Consider the following 20582-nt stretch of genomic DNA (forward strand, 5'->3'; position numbering starts at 1 on the left):
AGGGCAACAACGCCGGATGTGCCGTAAACAACGCGCAGAAATCGACCAATAAACGGCATCACCATCATCATGAGAGACGCTTGGTAACATTGTTTTTTTTTCTCCTTTTTGTCGAGCGTCGTATGATAAAGCAACGCGACTGCCGGTGATGCGAAACGCTGTGAAATGACCAACAGCATGTCGGAAGTTTGGGAGGAGTGAGAGCAAAAAAGCAAACAAAAGCGTACTTACCTCGCCGGATACCGTGCAGACCGTGCGAGAACGGGACGGGTTATAGTTGCGATTTGTGCTACCTGCGGGGTACTTCTGCTCCTTTGCGAGGTACCACGCGGGCATCTGCGTGCCTGAGATTGTGTGGATCCACGCTAGAAACTCACCAACCGATCGCCAATGGTCACAATGGTCACACTGCGCAATCACATTCACCCGCAATAAATCGCACACGCTTGGTGTGCTGGGTGCGCTTCGATGTGCCTTAAGGGCAAGGGTTGGTAGCGTGGTACGTGTGGGAGGAACGGGGTGGAAAAAATTTCACTTTTCACGCTGCGACAGCAAGCAACGCCGGGCGCACAAGCTGCTGCTTCTCACGCTGCGCATCACTCGACAATGTTCACTAATCGCGCCACTAAGGCATACAGAAGACGCGTTACGCGTACGCCCGCAAAATGTGCTAACACTTGCTTTTATTTGCTATTTTATTCGTCACGCACTCTCGCGAAAGTGCCCCAAGGCGATGGGTTGTGATGTGCGTCGACGTTGGGTTCTGCACGCCAATTTCACTGTGATGGCGCTTGCCAACGTTGCGCCGTGTCCGCTTGGGTGCTCTCTTGCCGGGAGGACACAAGCACGTCCGTTGTGTGTGTGTGCTCTCAATGGTTTGAAGAATCTAATCGTGTACCCCCTGGGCCGCGAGTAACGTCGTCGTCGTCGTCGCCGATGGTGTTACTGGTGCGTTGTGCAAAACGAGGAACATGAAGAACTCGAGAAGCAGCCGGACACGGAACAGACGCACACCAGCGCCGCGTGTTCGTACGCTCAGCTGACGTCGAATTGTCATTCAAAATGCCGTTGTGTGGCTACTTTGAAGAGGATGCAATCATTTGCTCTGCTTCAAATCGATCGATGGATTGATCTATTTTTTACGCCGCTCACATATCAGTTCTTTCTTTTTTGCTTTTTTTCAGATATTTCATGCGTATTTACTTCACTAGCAACCTCACGAATATCGCAAAAAAATCGTCACTTTTCCGCAAAAATAAACGCAATCGAATTGTTTACCTCTTTGCGATTTCATTTCCCATCGCATTCCGAAAGGATATAAGCGGAAGGACACTACTTGCATGGCGAGTGCGCTGTTGCCCAAACGGTTTGTTTACATCACAATGTCCGCGAGCACGTGCTCGGCAAACCGGTCGATCACACGCACACATGCTCACCCAGCGCCAGCGTAAACATCAGCGATATCTGACACTGACGTTTCTAGCTGTCAAAACAACCGGATCGTCGGGGGAATGAGTTTTTCACTTGCCCGCTCATGTAATCACCCTCGAGTGCCGTGTTTAAATTCGTTTTTCGACGTGCACGATCGCCTCAGTTCCTTCTGCACAAGATCAAGACCGTGCGACTAAGCTTGGCAGAGCGTGTGTGTTAGTGGGCGAAATGAATCATCTGCGTGTGGTTCTGACCAGGCAGCCACGGCTCTGCACCGTACCATTTGGCCGGCGTCGTATCCTGCAACGTGCATCAGCTTCCAGCTTCCAGAATGTCCTCGTACTTCTGCAACAACCGTCCGTATCCACCCGACTGCTATCGCAGTCGGTTAGGTTGTGTCAAACGGTGCCAAATGCCGTCAAACAGCAAAGTAATACGCAACATGACCGCTCCGCCCGGAAACCTGCCACCGACAGCAACCAGCTCGTGGAGGAACTCCGTTCCGATGCCGTCGTTTATCGCCGGATTCAGCGAGAAAAGTTAAACCAGTTGCTTAGTAAACCGTACGAAATACCCGCAGATGCGTACGAGTTCCTCCTGCAATGCTGCGGATCATTGCTGTGCGCCGAAACGTTCGAAACACGCATGAAGCTGTTCGAACAATTCTGGTTTTATCTAGGTGAGCCGAACCAAAGCCACTGGAAGGTACTGCTGCAAGTGTACCGTGAAAACGAGCGCTCCATCACGGATGTCCCCGCGTTCCTCGAAAGCATGGGACCTGGAATCGAACGGGATGCCGAGCTGTATTTGGGTCTGCTGGGTGTGCTGGCCGAGAAGGGTGACATCGCGGAGATGAAACTCGTGGCCGAGATGATGCAGCAGACCAACATACCGCTCACGGTCGAGCAGATCAACCTGATGATCCGGGGCTATGGCCGAGCCGGTGATCTGGACGGTGTACAGCTTGTTCTGGAAACGATGAGTGCCAGCAACGTGTCAGCGAACGGGCAAACCTACGGCGAACTGATGATAGCCTTCCTAGAGGATGGAATGGCCGATCGCGTCCTGAAGATGGTACGCGAAAAAGGCTCGCAACTAAACGAAAAGCACATCCTCGAGCTACTGTCGCTGGCACTTGGAGGAAAAACGCAACCCGAGCTAATACGCGCCCTGTTCATGCTGCTTCCCGAGGAGATGACGAACGATGGCAAGGTTCACGCCATCCTGCGGAACGTCCTAAGTGGACTGGTACGATCCGGCCAGTACGACGGCGTGATGGCGTTGCTCGAAGAACTTCCAGCACCTCAGTTTCGCGCCAACGAAAGTACCGATTCCTACGGTACGTTCATCATGGTGGAAATGCTGCGCAACGATGCCCCATTCGATCGACTGCAGAAGTACCTTTCCTGGCTTATCCGCACGGAACGCAACCTGCGGTCCCTGCACGTTGCGTGTGAGTGTGCCGCCAAAGCGCACCATCCGTACTACTCGCGTCTTCTAGCCGCACTGGCTCCCCTCGAAGCTTTGCGGCCACACTACTTCTGGCCACTGTTCATACAACGCGCCGAATCCGACGGTGAAGCTGGAGTCCTTGGTGTGCTGAAAACGATGCAGAAGCTAAAGGTGGAACCGGATCAGGAAACGATCACACAATACATCCTACCGAAGCTGGCCCTCACGCTTAAGGATGCCGGAACCGCGCTCAAGATCCTCGAGGACCGAGGCGTCCGGATGGCCGTGCTCATGACACCCTTCATTGCTCACCTGCTTCAACAGAACCGCTTCGACGATGTGCTGGCCATCATCCGGCGTTACCCAACGAAACTGGACACGGAGCTGCTGATGTGGCCGTTAATGTTGCTGGCAAACGTGAACCGAACGGCGGCACACCAGCGAACGCTGTGTGAAGTACTTTGCGCGATCCGGGACCGAGCGGCCGACCCACGGCATGATCTTGCCGGACAACTGCTGCTGGAGCTGATCAGCAACAAGAAATCGAAACACGACGAAAGCAGCCTGCAAGCGCTCCTGTCCGAGTACGACCGGTTCGAGATTCGCATTTCACGGATAGCGGCCGGTGTTCTGAAGAACCACTTTGCGCGGACTGCGAAACGGGACGCCAGCGAGGCGACCGATGGTTTGCTGCGTAAGCTGACGGACGATCAGTTGACCATCCTGTCGAAGGAGCTGTTCGACACGATTAGCGTGCACCCGCGGGATATGAACTACGACGAGCTGGAGTGCCATTTGGTGGAGTTGGAACAGAAGCGGCTTAACGCGCGGGGAGTTTTGCGGAGGCTGTTGCTGCTTTGTGTGCGCGAGGGTCGGCACGAACGGGCACTCGAGGTGAAGAAGAAATGTGACCAGGCGAAGGTGGACCAAAGCTCGGGCATGCTGGCGGCACTGGTCGAGCTGTACACCAAGGTGGGTGATCCTGAGAAAGCTGGCAAAACGCTCGAACAGCTTCGTCGGCAGTATCCTGGGTTTATCGTGGACGAGCACAAGGTAATCGATTACGCCGCTTTGCTGGTGGAACGTGGCCAGCTCGATGGGGCTCGGAAGATATTGCGGGAGCGTGCCACTACCGGTGGTATGGTGCGTTCCGATGGCCAGTCAAGCAAGAACATCTGGAATCTGTTGACCAAATCCGCCCAGTGGGCGGCAAAATCTAGCCGAGAAGCAACCTCCCCGAACACCACTCAGCAGCTGCTGGATTTCCTCGTCGAACTCGGTTACTGCACGTACGAGAACACCCTGTTGGGTCCGGTGCTTCGGGAGTATTTGCTGGCCGGACATAAGCGCGCCGCCATCGAGGAGTTCAAACGGATCGCGTTGGAAAAGCGCCGAACGCCGCTGCAGCTCGAAATCATAACACTGCTGGTGGGGCTGACGAACGGTAGGGACGATGATGTTCCGGCTCCGGAAGCGAAAACCCTGCTCAACGAAACGATGCAGCTCGTGTCACAAATCCACGGCTCGGTTAACACCAACAACACGCTGATAGTGGCCCTGGCGGAAGCCGGAACCGAGGCGCAACTGCGCCGGATGTTGATCAATCCGGAGGTGCGCATCAACCATGAGTACATCCTGACGCAGTGTGATTTTCTCGTCAGCGGCGGGAAGCTGGATGCCGTGTTGCGGCTTGCCAAATGCAGCAAAGGGTTGGCGAACGTGCGCGACACCGACTATCTGCAACTCGTCCTGGGACACTACGTGCGGGAAAACAACTGCGAGGCGGCTGTGCGGCTTTTCGAGCGGCTGCTAGGCGAAGGGGACGAACTGAAGATTACGACGGATTTCGCGCGGAAGCTGTCGGATCTGCTGGAGGCGAACAACTTCGAGATACCGGCTGGTTTGCGGATTTATCTGAAATGATACGGCGGAGAGCTGCGTGCCACAGGAAGTGCTGCGGTTACGTTGTAAATAGGGAAGCACATTGTAATAGGACGATTTTTTTTTCTTCTTCTCAATGCCGTGCCCGAGCACCATTAGGAGAGTAGATGCTTGCAATAAAGTTCGTAACCGGGATGGAGAATTGAGTACATTGTAACTCCCGTTTGTTTGTACACGCGGTGAAATGGCGCAGAACGAAAAGTCGCAAAAACATGACCTACCTACATAAATAGATCTGTTATTTTTTGGGTGTGTCCTCTCGGGCAGAGGCAACCAAACACGGAGGGGGGACTCGGTCATGCGATGCTATTTTTATGCTAAACTGCGAAGAAACCGGCATACGTCGATTGATCGATTTGAACGGTGTCTGGCAGGCAAACGCCTAGATGTTGATTTATACGACTTATACAACAATGTTGAACTGCGAACACCAATCATGTTCCTTGTAGGTAAAGTAAAATCCTAGCGATGCGCCCTGTAAAGCGTGCGAATTAGGTTTAGATCAACATTGGGTTTGTTTCCAATTCTTATCCTAGCTTTTGAGTTTCTTTCTGACATACGAGATAGGTGCTTAGTTAAAGCTTTTTGTACGATATACGTTCGTTTGAATTCTTTTGAAGTTATCGAAATATATATGTGTATATCTATATGTATATGTTTGACGTGTCCATACATAGTAAGATGCCACGGGAGACAGACAGCGAGTGCGTCCTTTCGGTTGGAAATATATCAATTACATTAGCTACGAATATCGTCACATGTACGCTACATTTCTTCTATCCGCTCATCCCCTGCTCGTGTTGTAACGAATGCGGCTAACAAACCTGCTTTGATCTACGGCTTTCCGTTGCGGGAAAGTACGAATGGTGATAAATTCATCTTATCAGATCTAGCGTGTGCTGTTGGCCGCCCTACAGGCCCGTGCACCCGTGCGGGTAGTTATTTTTGATTTCTTACCAACCAACTCTACATGGTATAGATTTTTTAAACCATCTCAGGTTTACTGAAGACAATCATGGCATGGGGGCTCTAGTTGACATTCTCTCTATTCCGGCGCAGGGCAAAATGAACGTGCTCGCTGCGCATTCGCGGGAAAAACGGTTTTACCGCGTGATCGAACACACGCTCATCGAACAACACTGTGCCTAAACGTAATATCATTGATATAAAATAAGAAACAAACAAAAATATATAAAAAAAAAACAAATAAGAAAGTAACTATAAAAAATGGCTATAAATCGCAACCGTAGCGTAAACTTATAGTATATAATTCCAAAATACTAGTCTTCACCGTTTCGCGTCGCAATCACATTTCAGCCGAATCGAAAGAAACTCTATCTTTGCTAGGGGGGCCGCTAAGGCTAGAGGGAAAAAAGTATATAATGTATCATCACATTTTTGGTCATACAACAGTCGGCGAATTGTCCAGTCCAAGAGTAAACCAGGAAGCAAAGCAAGCAAAATATAAACAATAAAACAAACCACAAATTTGAGCTAGCTAGGAGTACGAAACGCCACAAATATCGTAATCCATGGGAGACCCGAACGCCGAAAGCCTCGTCATCTAGATCAGTGGAGTCTACCGGAAGGATGTGTATAAACTGGGATGGGAAGCGGGATGGTGTAGCGAAAAAACAAAAAGGGACCAGGGGCAACACGTGGCACGTCTAATCTTCCGCCGTGTAGCACGTGTTGCAGACGCGCGTATCGCTAACCCAGCCCCGTTTCGGTACGGGGCGACGATTTTGCGAGCAACCCGCACAAACCGCATTGCCACACGCGCGGCAGTGATGTCTCCGTCGATCGATCGATCGGTACGTGGAGGACCGTCCAGTGGATCCCGGGACGCCATGTTTGCTAGCGGCCGACGTACGCGTGGCGGTACCATTTGAGCGCGCATCTGTTCCGGCACCGCTGGAACCGTTTTCGGTACGTCGGGCAGGCGATGCCACCGGAGAGGACGATCCGGATGTGAGCGGTGAGCCCTTAAGCTTACCGTGCGATACCACCATCTGTAGCTCTTCCGGTGAGCCGAACTCAAGCTCACAGATGACACAGTTCGGTGCCTCGGCATCCGGAACCCAGTATGAAGGGCGTGCCGATTCCTTTATAAAGTCTGCACGGAACCGTGCGGAAAGCGAGCAAGAAACAAATAAACGAAAAACAGGACATTACAAACGCACCGAACAGCACCAACGTGGTTTACCTTTAGGATACTCCAACACCGCACCAATGTTGCTGATCGTGTTGATGACCGCTTCCCCGTATCGACGCACGAGAATGTTGTTCGCTTCGTCGATGTCGCTACCGGTGGTGCCTGCAGAAGAAGACGTCACGAGGAGGTCAGCATCGTCGTCAGTACACGCACGCTCTTCTAGCTCACGATCTAGCGGGACGGGACGGACGGATGGCATGAACCGCATCGCCACGTCACATCGCAGCGGATCGAGAAGTAAAGGAAACGAGCCGTAGATAGCGTTACACATTGCACCAGGAACGTCCTGCTCCGGGCTGCGGAACCCTATCGTCCTATTGCACTTATCCGCTTCCTACCTGGCCGATGGTGCTGATGTGGCTGCTCCGGTTGGTGGTTCCCGTTCGAAGATGGCACACCATTCAAGCCTCTTCCGCCGCCAGTACCTTCGCCAATCGTGCCACCATTCCGTCCATCGTTCCAGCAGCTATTACACACTCGCACCGGGTAATTCCAACCGCGACAGGGTACGGGCATCTCGTGCTTTGAGCAGTGGTTGCAAAATCCCTCACCACAGCTTCGACAGTGGTGCTTCTTGAGGCCGTGCTGGTCGAAATTTCTGATGCATCCTTTGCAGTGCTACGAACACAGGAGGAGAACCACGTTAGACCCACAGGATGAGGCAAACAGGCAGAGTGGCGGAACTTACAATGATCTCACTATCCGGTCGCCAGTAAGCGGGACGGATTTTATCGGTGACCCATGATTTAACGAGTTTCGTCGGTTGTGATCCGACGCTGGCCATGGCATCCGTGATATAAGCAACCCCGTCGAGGACGAGCTGGGCGGAATGGGCTGGTCCTTGCAGCTGGAGACCTCCATCGTTCCACACATGCACGATCTCCGTCCTGCAACCGAATAGGGACACTCATCAGTACGTGCGTAGCGAAAATCCTTCCAAAGGCTCTACTGTAACTTACCGAACCGCATTTTGCTCGGGCGCCTTGTTCCCATACCAGTGCTGACGCGAGCGATAAATCTCACCACAATGCGGACACTCGATAACGGATCCACTCCAAGCGTACAGCGCCAACCCCATCCAGGACGAGTCGGTGGATTTTTGCGTCTGAATACTGACCACAACCTGTCGGCCATTGACGTGACACCGATTGCACAGATACACCTTGTTCTCGTGCTGGTGCTGATACCGGCAGACACTACCGCACCGGTGATCCTCCTTCAGCTCGAGATGACCCATCGAAAGCTGGCAACGAGCGTCACACGACTTGCAGTAGGTCGTGCACGTAAAGTACTGCTCCGGGAAGGCATTGAACGGCAGTGGGCTGAGGTCGCCGTTAAACTTATTGTTCAGCGCGAGCAGCGCCTCGAAGACGACACGCGGCAACCGGGGCGATCGGACGGCCGTGTTACGGATCTCTTTCTCCCAAACCATGCGCAACGGTTCGTAGTTCGTCGGAGGTTTAGCAGAACGTACACCAACGTACCGAAGCGAGCTGAACGCGCTCAGTTCGAGTCGCAGCTTGGCGAACCGTTCGCGTAGGATGTCCTCCTCCTTTTTACCATCGTCGTCCTCCTTCAGCACCTCCGTGTTGTGCGTCTCGTGAAAGATGATGACGGCGGGTCCGAGTGCTTGTGGTGGTCCAGGCAAATCGAGTGCCTGCAGTGCGCCCGAGAAGTACTTCGTGAACGCCTTCGAGGCGGTGCCCAAAAACTTATACATGTCCGTACGCAACCGCTCGGCTCGCGTCCGGTAAATGATGAGATCCGAGATGGCGAGCACCTTCAGCAGCATACGCATCTGCCGGTTCTCGTTCACCGTTTCACCGAGCAAACCTTCGGTGTCGAGGGCGAGCACGTTCTTCTGGCGCTGGTACGCAGCCCAAATGCCCATCGTGCAGGACGCTTGCTCCGAGGACGTTTTGAAAACGTCCCGACCACCGAACAGTGCGTGGTTCATTGTGTGGGATTTTCCGTCACCGGTGTTGCCGAATATTGAGACGACTTTCAGCTTGGTGTCGGGTGATAAGGACAGCCGTTTGCAGAACTGGTCCGCTGAACGGACGCATATGCGCTCCTGTTCGTCCATCAGCAGGAAACTGCGCTCCTTCTTGCTACCACCACCATCCAGCTGGCCACCGTTCATTGCAGGTGACCGGCGATCGTCCAGGTCATCGGTATCCGTCATGTCAAGTGGGAGTGATGTAAACGGACCGGATACCACATCCGGTGGTTGTGACGTGAGTGTGCCACCTCCATCGACTGCTGATGGCTGCAAAAAACAAGAGAACAAACCATGATTAGACGAAGGTGGCCATTTAAACGCACCGGGAGCAAGTCCTTCAAAGTTTCCTGTGACGAACGGTTCCTGCTTTTGATCCTGCCTACCATTTCGTACGAGCCTTCCGGTGGAAATGAAACCCTTTCCCGCTTGACGATGATGCTTAGGATCGCTATAGAAGCGTGTGCGTCATCAACGGATGATCTACCCGCCCTTGTCAGCCCTTGTCCTGGCGCATCGACGTTACGTGCGCAGTTGCATCCTCACGCGGGCCCCCGATTTAACCCATTCGAACTCCAGGCAATGTGCTTGCGCACAAGTGCACGAGATTGTGATTGCATTCAAGCCCCCTGCTGTCTCCCTTCCAAACCCCCGGGGCCGGGGTTCAACGGTGGAGGCCCTTACGAGGGCTCGATTGCGCGATAGCGTGTAGAGTGCGCAAAACAAAAAACCCCCTTCCGATCAGCTGCGCGTTTAGAAACGCAACCGGTAACCGGCAAGGGTTGGAGGGATGATGAAGCAACCCACTTCTATTTCCTACCCGCCCCCAGGCTGGCCGTGTCCATTTGACCCCATTTAAATCGGCGCAACAAACCATGCGACCGGATGCGCAAACCGCGAAAGCGAGGAGGCTCAAACAACCACGGGAAAACAAATGCATGAAGCTCGTACTTCCGAATCTGTACGGCGTCGGGTGTCGATTCTAAAGATTTCCAAGCAGCAGCAAGCGTTGTTGTGTGGCAAGATAAGATAGTGACCGCCTTGGCCTGGACGTTCGTTTGAGATGCTTCCACGCTCAGTAAAGTAGGTCAGCAATTGGAGAAAAAAAGCAAATGTTGCAAATTTTAAACCTCGATACTCCCTCAATGCTCGAGGTCCCCGCTGCGAGCATCAGTCTTAAAAGTGACGCTGACGCTGTTTATGAAAGCCAAACCACGGCACAAACGCGCGGCTTAATATTATGCGAAGAATATTAATTTCGCTCGATCGTGCCGAGCGGCCATGTTTGGCGGATTCCATACCGATGGAACGGCCTTGAAACTTAGCAAAACGGACTCTTCAGCGCGTTGTTCGCAAACCCAATCGAGCAGGAACCCAATCGTTTGGGTTTCATTGCGTGCCGAAACAAAGTGAATGAAACCGCTTCTTTGAACGTTCCAGCGCGCGTTGTTTACGGTTGTTCGTTTTTTTTCGACGGTGGTCAACAAATCCAAAGGGCCGTGTGTTTATAACACTTTCGTGGCTTAGTTGTTGATCCATTTTCTTTGCGGGTTCTGCTAGAGCAAGCAAAAATCATGAGCCACAGTGGTGTCGTTGGGAACTTTATCACATTTCCTGCTGGAATTCGGGCACGATAAGCATGATGGCGGCTCGCTGCGGTTACCTTATCGGTGATCCACGACAGGCTCTCGGTGTCCTCCGCTTGCATCATACTTGCTGCTGCTCCTGGATGGCTCCGGTTTCACAGCAATCAACATCCAACGTCAATCTTGTGTGGGGAGGCAAATTTCGATCCCGGACGATGATGCAGGTTCGCCTTTTCTCCCTGCGCACACTTCCGGACCCTTCGAGAGCCCTTCGACGGTGGCCTTGGACACTCCCTTACGGCTCGGTCCCGAGCATTGACAAGCACCAGGCCACTTTGCTCGAGTTCGGTTCGTTCGGTGACACTCTCAGCACGATTTGGGCTCCTCCATCTACACGGCAACCGCGCAATGACGTCGCACGTTGGTCGGGCGATGTAAACATGCGAGCCACCCCGTGTGTTGTGCTGCTACCGTGACCTTGGCTGGTCAAGAGGCTGCTCCGACTCCGGGGGCTTTTTTGTGAGCACCAACGCGGTGAGAGCGATAGCGTGAGAGAGAGAGCCCGCGAGCAAAGCACGTCCGTCCGGTGGTTAGGGGGTTGATATTTCTACTACGCAACAGCCTCCGGACGAAAATCCTTCACGATGCTTCCGGTTAATGATCGCGCGCTTAAAGACGTGGTTGGTGGAGAAAATAATAACACAGCTCGCCAACTGGCAATCGTTTGAGGTTTGCTTGGTGAAGCGTCCCCCGGGCGGGTTGTTCAGTCCACGAGCAATTTGTAAACAAAGAACGCACAATCCGTTGAGCAGGATGGGATGGTGAGGACCACGGTCACCTAAACACACGCTACTGAGGCACGGATTGGAACCGGAATGGCACTCGCGTTGTTTCACTGGAACACACGCACTAACTTCCGAACGCGACTCTCTCCGCGGCCTGACGATGATCAACGGAGTGACAATGAAAACATTTGCGACGAACGCGTCCTTGCGTGTGATGGAGCAGGTGCGAGCTTGCTGCCCAGCTATTTCGTGGAAGTTGGTGACTTCCCGTTATCGAGCACTACTGTCTGTTATCCTGGGACGTACGCGAGCGTTGGGTTGCGTTACGACGCAGCACGGGCACGTCCACGACGTTGGGCAGCGAGTATCAGCGATGATTGCGACTTTTGCTAATATGCCTTCTGTTTTTCTCCGCTGATTCACGCACCTCCGCACACGCACACGCAAACGGACACGGGGTTTTGATTATCGCTTTATTTTTCCCAGTTTCGACGAAGTTTCTTTCTTGCCAGTGGGGGGAAAAGTGAAAGGCGTTTTTGACACATGGTGCTGTTTTGACAGTTATGGGCGCCCGCGCTCCACATTCAGGGGTGGTTTGAAACTAACCCATTGTTTAGGATTCTCTGTGCCGATTTGAGATCTAATATCACATTGTTAAAGTATCAATTCAAGGAATTTCCATTGATAATTCTGTACAAATAAGGTTACTAAAACAGCCCACTTCTTTGTGTCCTCTCTTGAGGATTGTTTTTGTCAACTCTGCCACTTCACTACTGTAAACTGCAAGGGGCAGTATGGAGCGCAATTTTTGACGCAACAATAACAGCAGATGCAAACGTAAACAACGACATAAGCCAACATAGCACGCACACCGTTTTAACTTTCACTTTTCTGGATTACGATACATTTTTAGCGAAAAATTTGGTTCCATTTTACAGTATCTCTAGCGGATTTCCTTTTTCAATAATTAATTCGTTAAACGTTAACATACTATCGAAGGAAGAACGTGAGTTTTAAAATACTAACTTTACGTATCAACGATGAGCGCGTGCCGCGTGAGAACGCCGGTAAGCGAACGAGATCTGGTTCTAGGCGCAATAGCATTGCTATTATAAAATGCGTTGATTTTTCATCACTGCAGAACAAAATTCGATCGTTGATCAAAGTAACAGGACTGGGCGCTGCGGTTTTCAGTGCCTACAGCGTGTGCCGTGGCGATGAGAAGTTTTACAACAACGTGTTCATGCCGATTGTGAGACTGATACCACCGGAAACAGCACATGACCTAGCGGTACTTGGCGTTAGACTGAAACTGTTTCGCCCAGCGTATAAGGATACGGATCGTCTGAAAACCAGCTTCCTCGGTATGACGTTCAGCAACCCAATTGGAATTGCAGCCGGATTCGACAAGCATGGCGAAGCAGTTCAAGGCTTGCAGCTAATCGGTTTCGGGTTTGTTGAGATTGGATCCGTAACTCCCGAACCCCAACCGGGAAATCCAAGGCCTAGAATATTTCGTCTGAACGAAGACAAAGCCATCGTCAACCGATATGGCTTCAATAGTGAAGGGCACGATGTGGTATTCGATCGTTTGCGTGAATCTCGCGAGCTGCAGCCGACTAATCAGCGAGTTTCGCTGGGGATTAATCTCGGCAAGAATAAACTATCAAACGATGCGATTGCGGATTACGTGCAGGGTGTGAAGCGGTTCGGAGCTTTAGCGGACTATCTGGTGATTAATGTGAGCAGTCCAAATACGCCTGGTTTGCGGACCATGCAGAGCAAAAGCACTTTACAAAATTTGCTGACCGAGGTGCTTAAAGCACGTGCAACGCTCCCAGATAATGAGCGAAGACCGATACTGCTAAAGCTGGCACCGGACCTATCGGAGGAGGATCTGAAGGAGATTGTCGATGTAATTCGTGTCAAAGCTTGTGCCGTCGATGGACTTATAGTGTCAAACACGACCATCGACCGCCCGGGCACACTGAAAAGCAACAACGCCGGCCAGCTAGGAGGTTTAAGCGGTCCACCGCTAAGACACCGTTCGACGGCGATGATTGCAAAGGTGTACAAGCTGACGGAAGGAAAGATACCCATTATCGGAGTGGGAGGCATTTTTACGGGTGAAGATGCATTTGAAAAGATCGAAGCGGGCGCCAGTGTGGTGCAACTGTACACGTCGTTCATATTCCATGGGCCTCCGGTGGTACCAAAAATCAAACTCGAACTGGACCGTCTGCTGGAGCAGAATGGGTACGCCAACGTGCAGGAAGCCGTCGGAAAAGGTGTGGAGAAATTTTTATCGTGAATGTGATTACCTCAGGAACTAGTGTAAGCTCAAAAGTTGTCGAAATATATTTTATCAAATTGCGAAATCACTCGAGATTGTTTTTGTTTTATTTAAAAAAAAAAACCAACGCAATGCTATAAAAAGGGGAAATTTAGATCTGTTGACAGGGAGGTATACACGCAGTGCCATAATGCGGAAAACAGAATCAACTCATCTCTTTCTCTCTTCTTGAACATTGGACCGGTACTGTAATTGCATGTATCCTTCTCTTTCTCTCACTCTCTCGCTACTTCGTCACTGCAACAAGGCAGCTGTCAAAATGAAAATTTTCACTCGATGCGAATGGAAAACTCCGTAGTCTGGGGTGTTTTTATCCAGTTTTTTCACCTGATCGGTCAGTAAAAGTAATCAAAAATAACTGCCAGCCAAACGTAGTACCTCCACGAAGTGAAATAAATCGGCGTGGCATGTCCCAACGCCAGTGAAACATATCAAACGGACCAATAACACACCGCACTAGTGGCACCAGCTCCGGAAGAGCAGCGGACGACGCGGCGGAAAAGCGATGTCGCTGTTCCGAAAGCCCAAAAAACCCATCCAGCGACGTGTTTTCAGTGGTTATGAAGACGAAGACGAGGAGAACACACCGTCGAGCAGGGACGCTCCGAACAACATCGGCCATGAAGACGAAATTGACGACGGTCGGATGGCACCGACCGAAACAGGACTCGCACCGGAAGGTCCAGCCATTGCGACTGGGGCAGCTGCGATCGCAGCGTCCTCGGAACGCAAGCGGAAAGAGCACCGGACGGAGTCCTCCAAGGGAGGTTCCGCCACGGGGCGAACGGGCACCACCAAGCCCTCTTTGCTTAGTTTCGATGATGAAGGTAACAAACATCTATTACCCCCTTGACCTAAGAATCCGCACGTCAAAGAAAAGAAGAAAAAAGAAAACATGACCATCTATCGTCATGCCCAAAATGTGTTTGCTGTTGCTTTGCTCGTTCTTCATCCGGGGTGGAGAATCGCTTCCCTGGCGGAACGTAAGCATCCACAAGATCGCGAGAAGACCGGTACGATTAGATCGCAAATCAAAAACAAAAAGAAAAGAATCTGAAAGTTTCATGTAAATTAATAGTGTCCCGAAGAAGAGCACTGGCGGCGAAGTGTGGTGATAATCGAACCAACTTCCACCGCCCCTCGATTACACGGTTTTCGGTTGTCAGAAGAATATCAGTAAAGTGATCTAGTGCGTAACGCTGTGAAGCATCCACGTGCCTGGGCGAATGCCAACGCATCTGCTATGGTCTCCGCTTTAGGGTTCACCCGCGCGGAGACGGCGGGACGGCGGTGTTACGTCGGGCTCTCCGGCGCGCATCCCAACTGGAGCTCAGGATCTCATTTAATGGCACATTTTCCCGTTCGTTTTTCTTTCTTTCTTTCTGTTTCCATCCTGGTTTTGGTTCATCGCCGATCGCCGCATTGCCCGCCCTGCGAAATCGCCTGTTCATCGCCGATCGTCGAATCCGGCCACCTCCCCCACGTCCCACCCAAAATGGCCGGTAACAGAGGAAGGCGAGGTGTTCCAAGTGAAAAAGTCCTCGCACAGCAAGAAGGTGATGAAAACGCTCGACAAGGAGCGGCGCCGGAAACGGCACCAGGAGAAAAGCAATGGCACGGGCACGTGCGCCTCATCCGTCACCGCGGCCAAGGACGTCGGCCACAGCAAACCGACCGCTGCCCGGAAGCAGTATCTCTCCTCTTCTCCTCCTTCCACCACCTTGTCGTACGACCACGACAGTAATGATAAGATAAAAAGGGAAAAGTGTGAAAATTCTAGCTCTAATATCCAAACAGAAATACGCACAGACGACTTTGTGGTAAGGTTATTATTATTCAATTTTCTACTACCCTTTCATTTGTTTCAATACATTTTACTTTATCGAACACCAAACCGTTCGTGCGGGGCAAAACAAAAAAAATAAAATAAATGAAAACCATGCACGCAAGAAATGCCCTGCGCTGGTTTCGTGCTCTAGCACATGGTTTTGCTGCACGTTACCTCCGGTGCATTCCTTGTGTGCATCAAGAGTGTGTGTGACTGTATGCGTGTGCTTGTATGTATGCGTGCGTGTTGGTCCTTGAAGAAAAGGGATACGGCGTGTTTAACCAGCGTTAGGTTCATTGGTGAAGGTTTACTGTCACGCAATGTATGACCAAATCTATCTTCAGTTAGATCTTTGTTTGCAAAACTCCCGTTTTGTTAGCTTCGAAATGCTTCATATTCGCGTAATTCTTCCATTAGTGCCATCGCGAGATGGTGCAATGAAATTGGCTCGGGTTGGTTCTGATAAACGTGTCAATGGCACCGATTTTCCGGCATATGATATTGCGGCATTCCACTACCGAACCAATTTCCCCCGTAGTCACCATATTTGATTTTCCTCCACGGTTGGCTTAGAAAACACCTCCCCCGCCCACAGAATGCCAACCAAGAAAGCGGCTAAGATGTAAAAAGTAAAAAAGATCGTAAAAAGTAAAGGCAAAATTTGCACCGCTTTTGCGCATCCTCTCGATTCTGCTCTGCATCTCTCTACCTTTGCCGGCGAACCGAAGCAAACAAATAGACAGTCGCTGGTATCCTTGCTTATACATGTTTTCTTCTTTCGCTTGCATATTTTCCGTTCCCACCGTCCCCACGTGACCGTGATGTCTGGCGCAGTTGGTGGTCAAGAAATCGGATCCCGAGAATATGATATTGAACGGTCGGGCGGCCCTGTGTGCCGGCCGGGACGATATGTCCTCGGAGGATGAAGCAAGCGCGGCCGACGAGGGTGACGGGAAGCATCACCATCACCGGTTTGCGAAACCGCAGAGCAACTTTAAGCTGTGCCTTGAAAACGGAGTCATCCCGGATGCGGCCATGATTCATGCCGCCAGGAAACGGCGCCAGAAAGCACGCGAGCAAGGTAAGCGGACTTTGAAAGTCTAGAATGGTCGTGTTTGGATTATAATGCATTTTTTTTCGCTTCAGGTGACTTCATTCCCGTGGAGGAACCGAAGGAAGACAAAAATAAAAAGCGAACCGTACAGGAAGATGGCGATGGGGACGGATCGGATGAAGATGACGATCGGATCGATATGTCCGCCATAACCGGTGCCAAAGAGCGCGAGGAACGTCGGGAACAATTTTATGCCGTGCAGCGTGAAGGTAGGACCTACAGCGTCCCTCTGTGGCACGCCTTTAAACCTTCATTGTACCTTCTACTTCCTCCGCAGATTCCGATGCCGAAGATTCCGACGTAGAAACGAAAGAGTGGGAAAATCAGCAAATTCGCAAGGGTGTTACGGGAGCCCAGCTAGTTTCAGCGCAACAAGAGTCGGTCATTTCGCAGTACTTAATACACAACACCTACAATCAGACTTTCCAAAACAAATCCTCCAGCACCGGCGGTCTGATGGATGATCGACAGGTGGACGATGGTACCGGTGATCTGCGTGCTCTGTCCACGGCGGCACTCCTTGAGAAAGCGTACGCCGCCTCAAGCAGAACACTGTTAGCAAGGCGGCCGGTTAACGACGATCATAAACGACCGCTTAGGGCGACCGATACGAAACCAACCGGACCGCGTATGCCTCAGCAGATACTTGCGCAGCTAACGGAACGCCAGCGAACGACGGCGGAACTAAACCAGAAGCACGACAGCGACATCGAGCATATTACTCAGGAAATCAAACTGCTACAGATGGATCACCTGTCCTGCGAACAGAAGGCACCGGTTGCGGCGGTCAAGTACCGCTTTTATCAGGAGTTTCGCTGTTACGTTAGCGATTTGGTCGAGTGCTTAAACGAAAAGGTACCCCTCGTAGCAGCGCTTGAGCAAAAATCACTCCAGTTAGTGGGAAAACATTCGGGCATGTTGATCGAACGCCGAAGGCAGGATATGCGCGATCAAGTGAAGGAAGTTACGGACATAAGCAGTGAGTATTCGATCATTCGGGTGTAGTACCTTTATTGAGATTTTTTTTTTGCATTTCGTTTCTTTTGCAGAAATGGTCAAACGACCCCCGGACGATCCCGAGCGCATCCGTCGGGCGGCGGAACGTGAAGGACGACGCACCAGACGGCGACGGGATCGCGAGAAAAACGAAACAGCCGACAGCCACTACGATGGCATGTCGAGCGATGATGAAATCCCGGACATGGAAGCCGCTCGCTATCGATCCGCGCTGCAGACAATCGAGCTGGAAGCGCGTGAAATATTCTCGGATGCTGCGGAAGAGTATGGCGAACTCGAGGGTATCCTGGGTCGGTTCGAGCAGTGGCGTCAGCACGATATGCCCGCGTACAAGGACGCGTACGTGAGTTTGTGTCTGCCGAAGATATTGGGACCATTGATTCGGCTCGAAAACATCGGCTGGAACCCGTTGGCGGTGGACTCAGTCGAGCTTGAGGCTCAAGCCTGGTACCGTACAGTTGCCCTATTTGGCTGCTCTGCTACCACGGAAGCGGCACTAGCTGAAGATCCAGACGTGCGGCTGATACCGACGCTGGTGGAGAAAATATTCCTCCCGAAGCTGACGGCCCTGGTCGAGCAGTACTGGGATCCGCTATCGACGACCCAAACCTTCCGGTTGGTGCGGTTGCTAAAGCGCTACGTGCGAGATTATCCTTCGTTGCGGCTGACGTGCAAATCCCTGCGAGTGCTCTTCCAGGCGATTCTGGACAAGATGAAGCAATCGATCGACAACGACGTGTTTATTCCCATCTTTCCCAAGCAGTAAGATCCGGCCACACACAACTTGCACAAGGGTCGACCTGCACTGATCACGAAATCGCATTTTTTTCCTTCGATCTTTCTCCAGAGCTCAAGAAGCCAAATCATCCTTCTTCCAGCGGCAATTCTGCAGCGGGTTGAAGCTTTTACGGAACATCACCAGCTGGCAGGGTATCGTAGCCGACGCGGCGCTGAAGGACCTCGCCATCGCGTCCCTACTTAACCGGTATCTGCTGAACGGGATGCGGGTCTGTTCACCCGTCGATGCGATCGCGAAGGCATCCACCATCGTGTACACGTTGCCGCGTGTGTGGCTCCAATCCGGATCGTCGGTTGTGCAGAGCATGGATCAGTTCGTCACCATGCTGCGGCATTTGCAATCTCAGCTAGATCCGGCCCTCGTTCCGAATGGGTAAGTGTTGTACCCGTATCCCGATCGCTCGGGAGGACGTCGTTTGCGCGGAAGTCCTAACACGTGTGCGTTTTTTCCTCAATAAACTCCAGGGAGTTGCACGACCAGCTACGAGAAATACTGTCCAGTCTTCATGTGGCGTCCGGTGAACAAAAACGAGAGACGGTGGGATCACGATAGACCCGTTTTCCTCACGTATTCGCATTTTTAAGGCCGCACCACATCTCAGCATGGGCGTGGCGTTTTTCGATATTTATTGCTAATCATTTGAGCAAAAAAAAAAAAACAATGGTTAAAAATAAACACAGTGTTCTCGATCGTAACGAATGGAAGCAAAAGGATAAAACAATCATTCCGCTGTGTCGTGTTAGTTCAATGATGATTTTCTCCGAAAGAAACCCCCACAAAACTGGAGCAAACGCGGGTGGTCCTTCCGGGAGGACTAATTGCGTAGAAAGTTCGGCACCCCGTGTCGTGAACAATTTATGTAAAGGATGCGTTTCTCTCGCCACAACAGGAACACCCTTAAGTGATGTTAATGAATTGCAATGCACCAAATCCCACGACGAAGCATGATGTCATCTGTGAAGCATGATGGCTGTTTCCTCTTGGACATCGCCATCGATGTCCTTGTGAGTGGTCACAGTGCACAAAAAGAAACCGCGCAACCCTGGGCTAAAAATATCCTGCCCCCCACCACACGATATTGATCGAAAGCGCATCCGCCCGGGTGACACCACATCGAGGACATCAATCACGGTGTCGTATCCTGTGCTGCAGGCGCAAACACAATGAAGATTGACAAGCAGCCGGATCGCACCATCGGCGCCATCGAAAATTGAAGCTGATCACGTTTTGGGCCTGGCACACACGTTGCCAATTGCGGTGAACCAAAAACAACCTTTCGGCAATCAATCTTTCCTCCCAGCTGATTGCGATGCAGTCCCGGAGGACGCCAACGGATCCCGTCCGTAGATGGGCGGAGAAGCAACAAAGCGGTTCCGGCGAGGCGTTCCTCCCGAAACGTGAGACACCGTGATAAAGCACTGAAAAGCTGGGGGCGAGCACAACGGTTCGGTCGAATTTTCTTATCGCCTACTACGGCTGGCAGGGACCGAAAAAAAAGAACCTCCCGAACGGTTCTCGCTTTCATCTCACCCGCGTGTATGCGTTTGCCGGCCACGGTTTCTGGCCACCGTGTAGGGCCAACATTCCATTCATTCATTTCTCCGCTTATAGACGGTTGCATCATTCGGCTGTGGGTCGGGCGGTGGGTTTCGCGCGGTTTGCGGTTGAAAGGACGAGCGGCTTATCAGCAAACTGTTCCCGGTATTGGGGTGGTTTGTGGTGTTAAACAAACCTAAAAACACTCTGGAGTGATCGTTTTTTCTCTCTTTTTCTCTCTCACTGGCGGCTCTCCAGAACCAGGATCTGGGTTCTTGGTTTGGCCAGTCCAGCTTGGACGAGTCAGTCGCAGTCAGTCTGCTGATACGCTTCGTCCGTCGTTGATTTGCACGCGATCGACCGGCCCACACACACGCGTTGCGCGCAGCTGGATGACACCGGGGTCACGACGTCATCGATCAGAAACGGTTAAGTGTCCTCCCCCACCTGCAACCGGCCCTGCAACCATCCAGATTGGTCAATTGACTGCAAGCAACTCGTCGTGGCTGCGGTGGCCACGGGAGTG

General features: G+C 51.8%; 4 protein-coding genes across 5 annotated transcripts; 3 read left to right on the forward strand and 1 right to left on the reverse strand.

Annotated features, from left to right (window-relative positions):
• The first annotated feature begins 1659 nt into the window (after nt 1-1659).
• Nucleotides 1660-4970, forward strand: LOC128731854 (leucine-rich PPR motif-containing protein, mitochondrial). Its single transcript, XM_053825002.1, has one exon. It carries the CDS (start codon nt 1660-1662, stop codon nt 4804-4806), a length of 3147 nt encoding a protein of 1048 aa, XP_053680977.1. The 3' UTR covers nt 4807-4970.
• Nucleotides 4971-6491: 1521 nt separating this feature from the next.
• LOC128720517 (zinc finger FYVE domain-containing protein 1-like) lies at nt 6492-10749 on the reverse strand. The gene is made up of 6 exons (XM_053814191.1): nt 10702-10749; nt 7999-9308; nt 7728-7926; nt 7378-7657; nt 7031-7210; nt 6492-6940 (listed from the first exon to the last, which is right to left on the reverse strand). Exons 1-6 carry the CDS (start codon nt 10747-10749, stop codon nt 6492-6494), a joined length of 2466 nt encoding a protein of 821 aa, XP_053670166.1.
• A 1700-nt stretch (nt 10750-12449) lies between these two features.
• LOC128720012 (dihydroorotate dehydrogenase (quinone), mitochondrial) lies at nt 12450-13743 on the forward strand. The gene is made up of 2 exons (XM_053813658.1): nt 12450-12476; nt 12551-13743. The coding sequence occupies exons 1-2, from the start codon at nt 12450-12452 to the stop codon at nt 13718-13720; spliced, it is 1197 nt and encodes a 398-aa protein (XP_053669633.1). The 3' UTR covers nt 13721-13743.
• Nucleotides 13744-14052: 309 nt separating this feature from the next.
• On the forward strand, nt 14053-19220 carry LOC128721510 (PAX3- and PAX7-binding protein 1). 2 transcript variants are annotated; one of them, XM_053815266.1, is made up of 8 exons: nt 14053-14589; nt 15272-15582; nt 16425-16671; nt 16737-16913; nt 16982-17683; nt 17754-18483; nt 18569-18892; nt 18985-19220. In XM_053815266.1, exons 1-8 carry the CDS (start codon nt 14268-14270, stop codon nt 19070-19072), a joined length of 2901 nt encoding a protein of 966 aa, XP_053671241.1. In that variant the 5' UTR covers nt 14053-14267; the 3' UTR covers nt 19073-19220. The 2 variants fall into 2 exon arrangements, with proteins under 2 accessions (XP_053671241.1, XP_053671242.1); XM_053815267.1 differs by lacking the exon at nt 14053-14589 and having other exon boundaries at nt 15549-15587.
• Nucleotides 19221-20582: the final 1362 nt, after the last annotated feature.

The sequence above is a fragment of the Anopheles nili genome, chromosome 2, assembly GCF_943737925.1.
Source record: "Anopheles nili chromosome 2, idAnoNiliSN_F5_01, whole genome shotgun sequence".
In the NCBI taxonomy this organism is placed as follows: domain Eukaryota; kingdom Metazoa; phylum Arthropoda; class Insecta; order Diptera; family Culicidae; genus Anopheles; species Anopheles nili.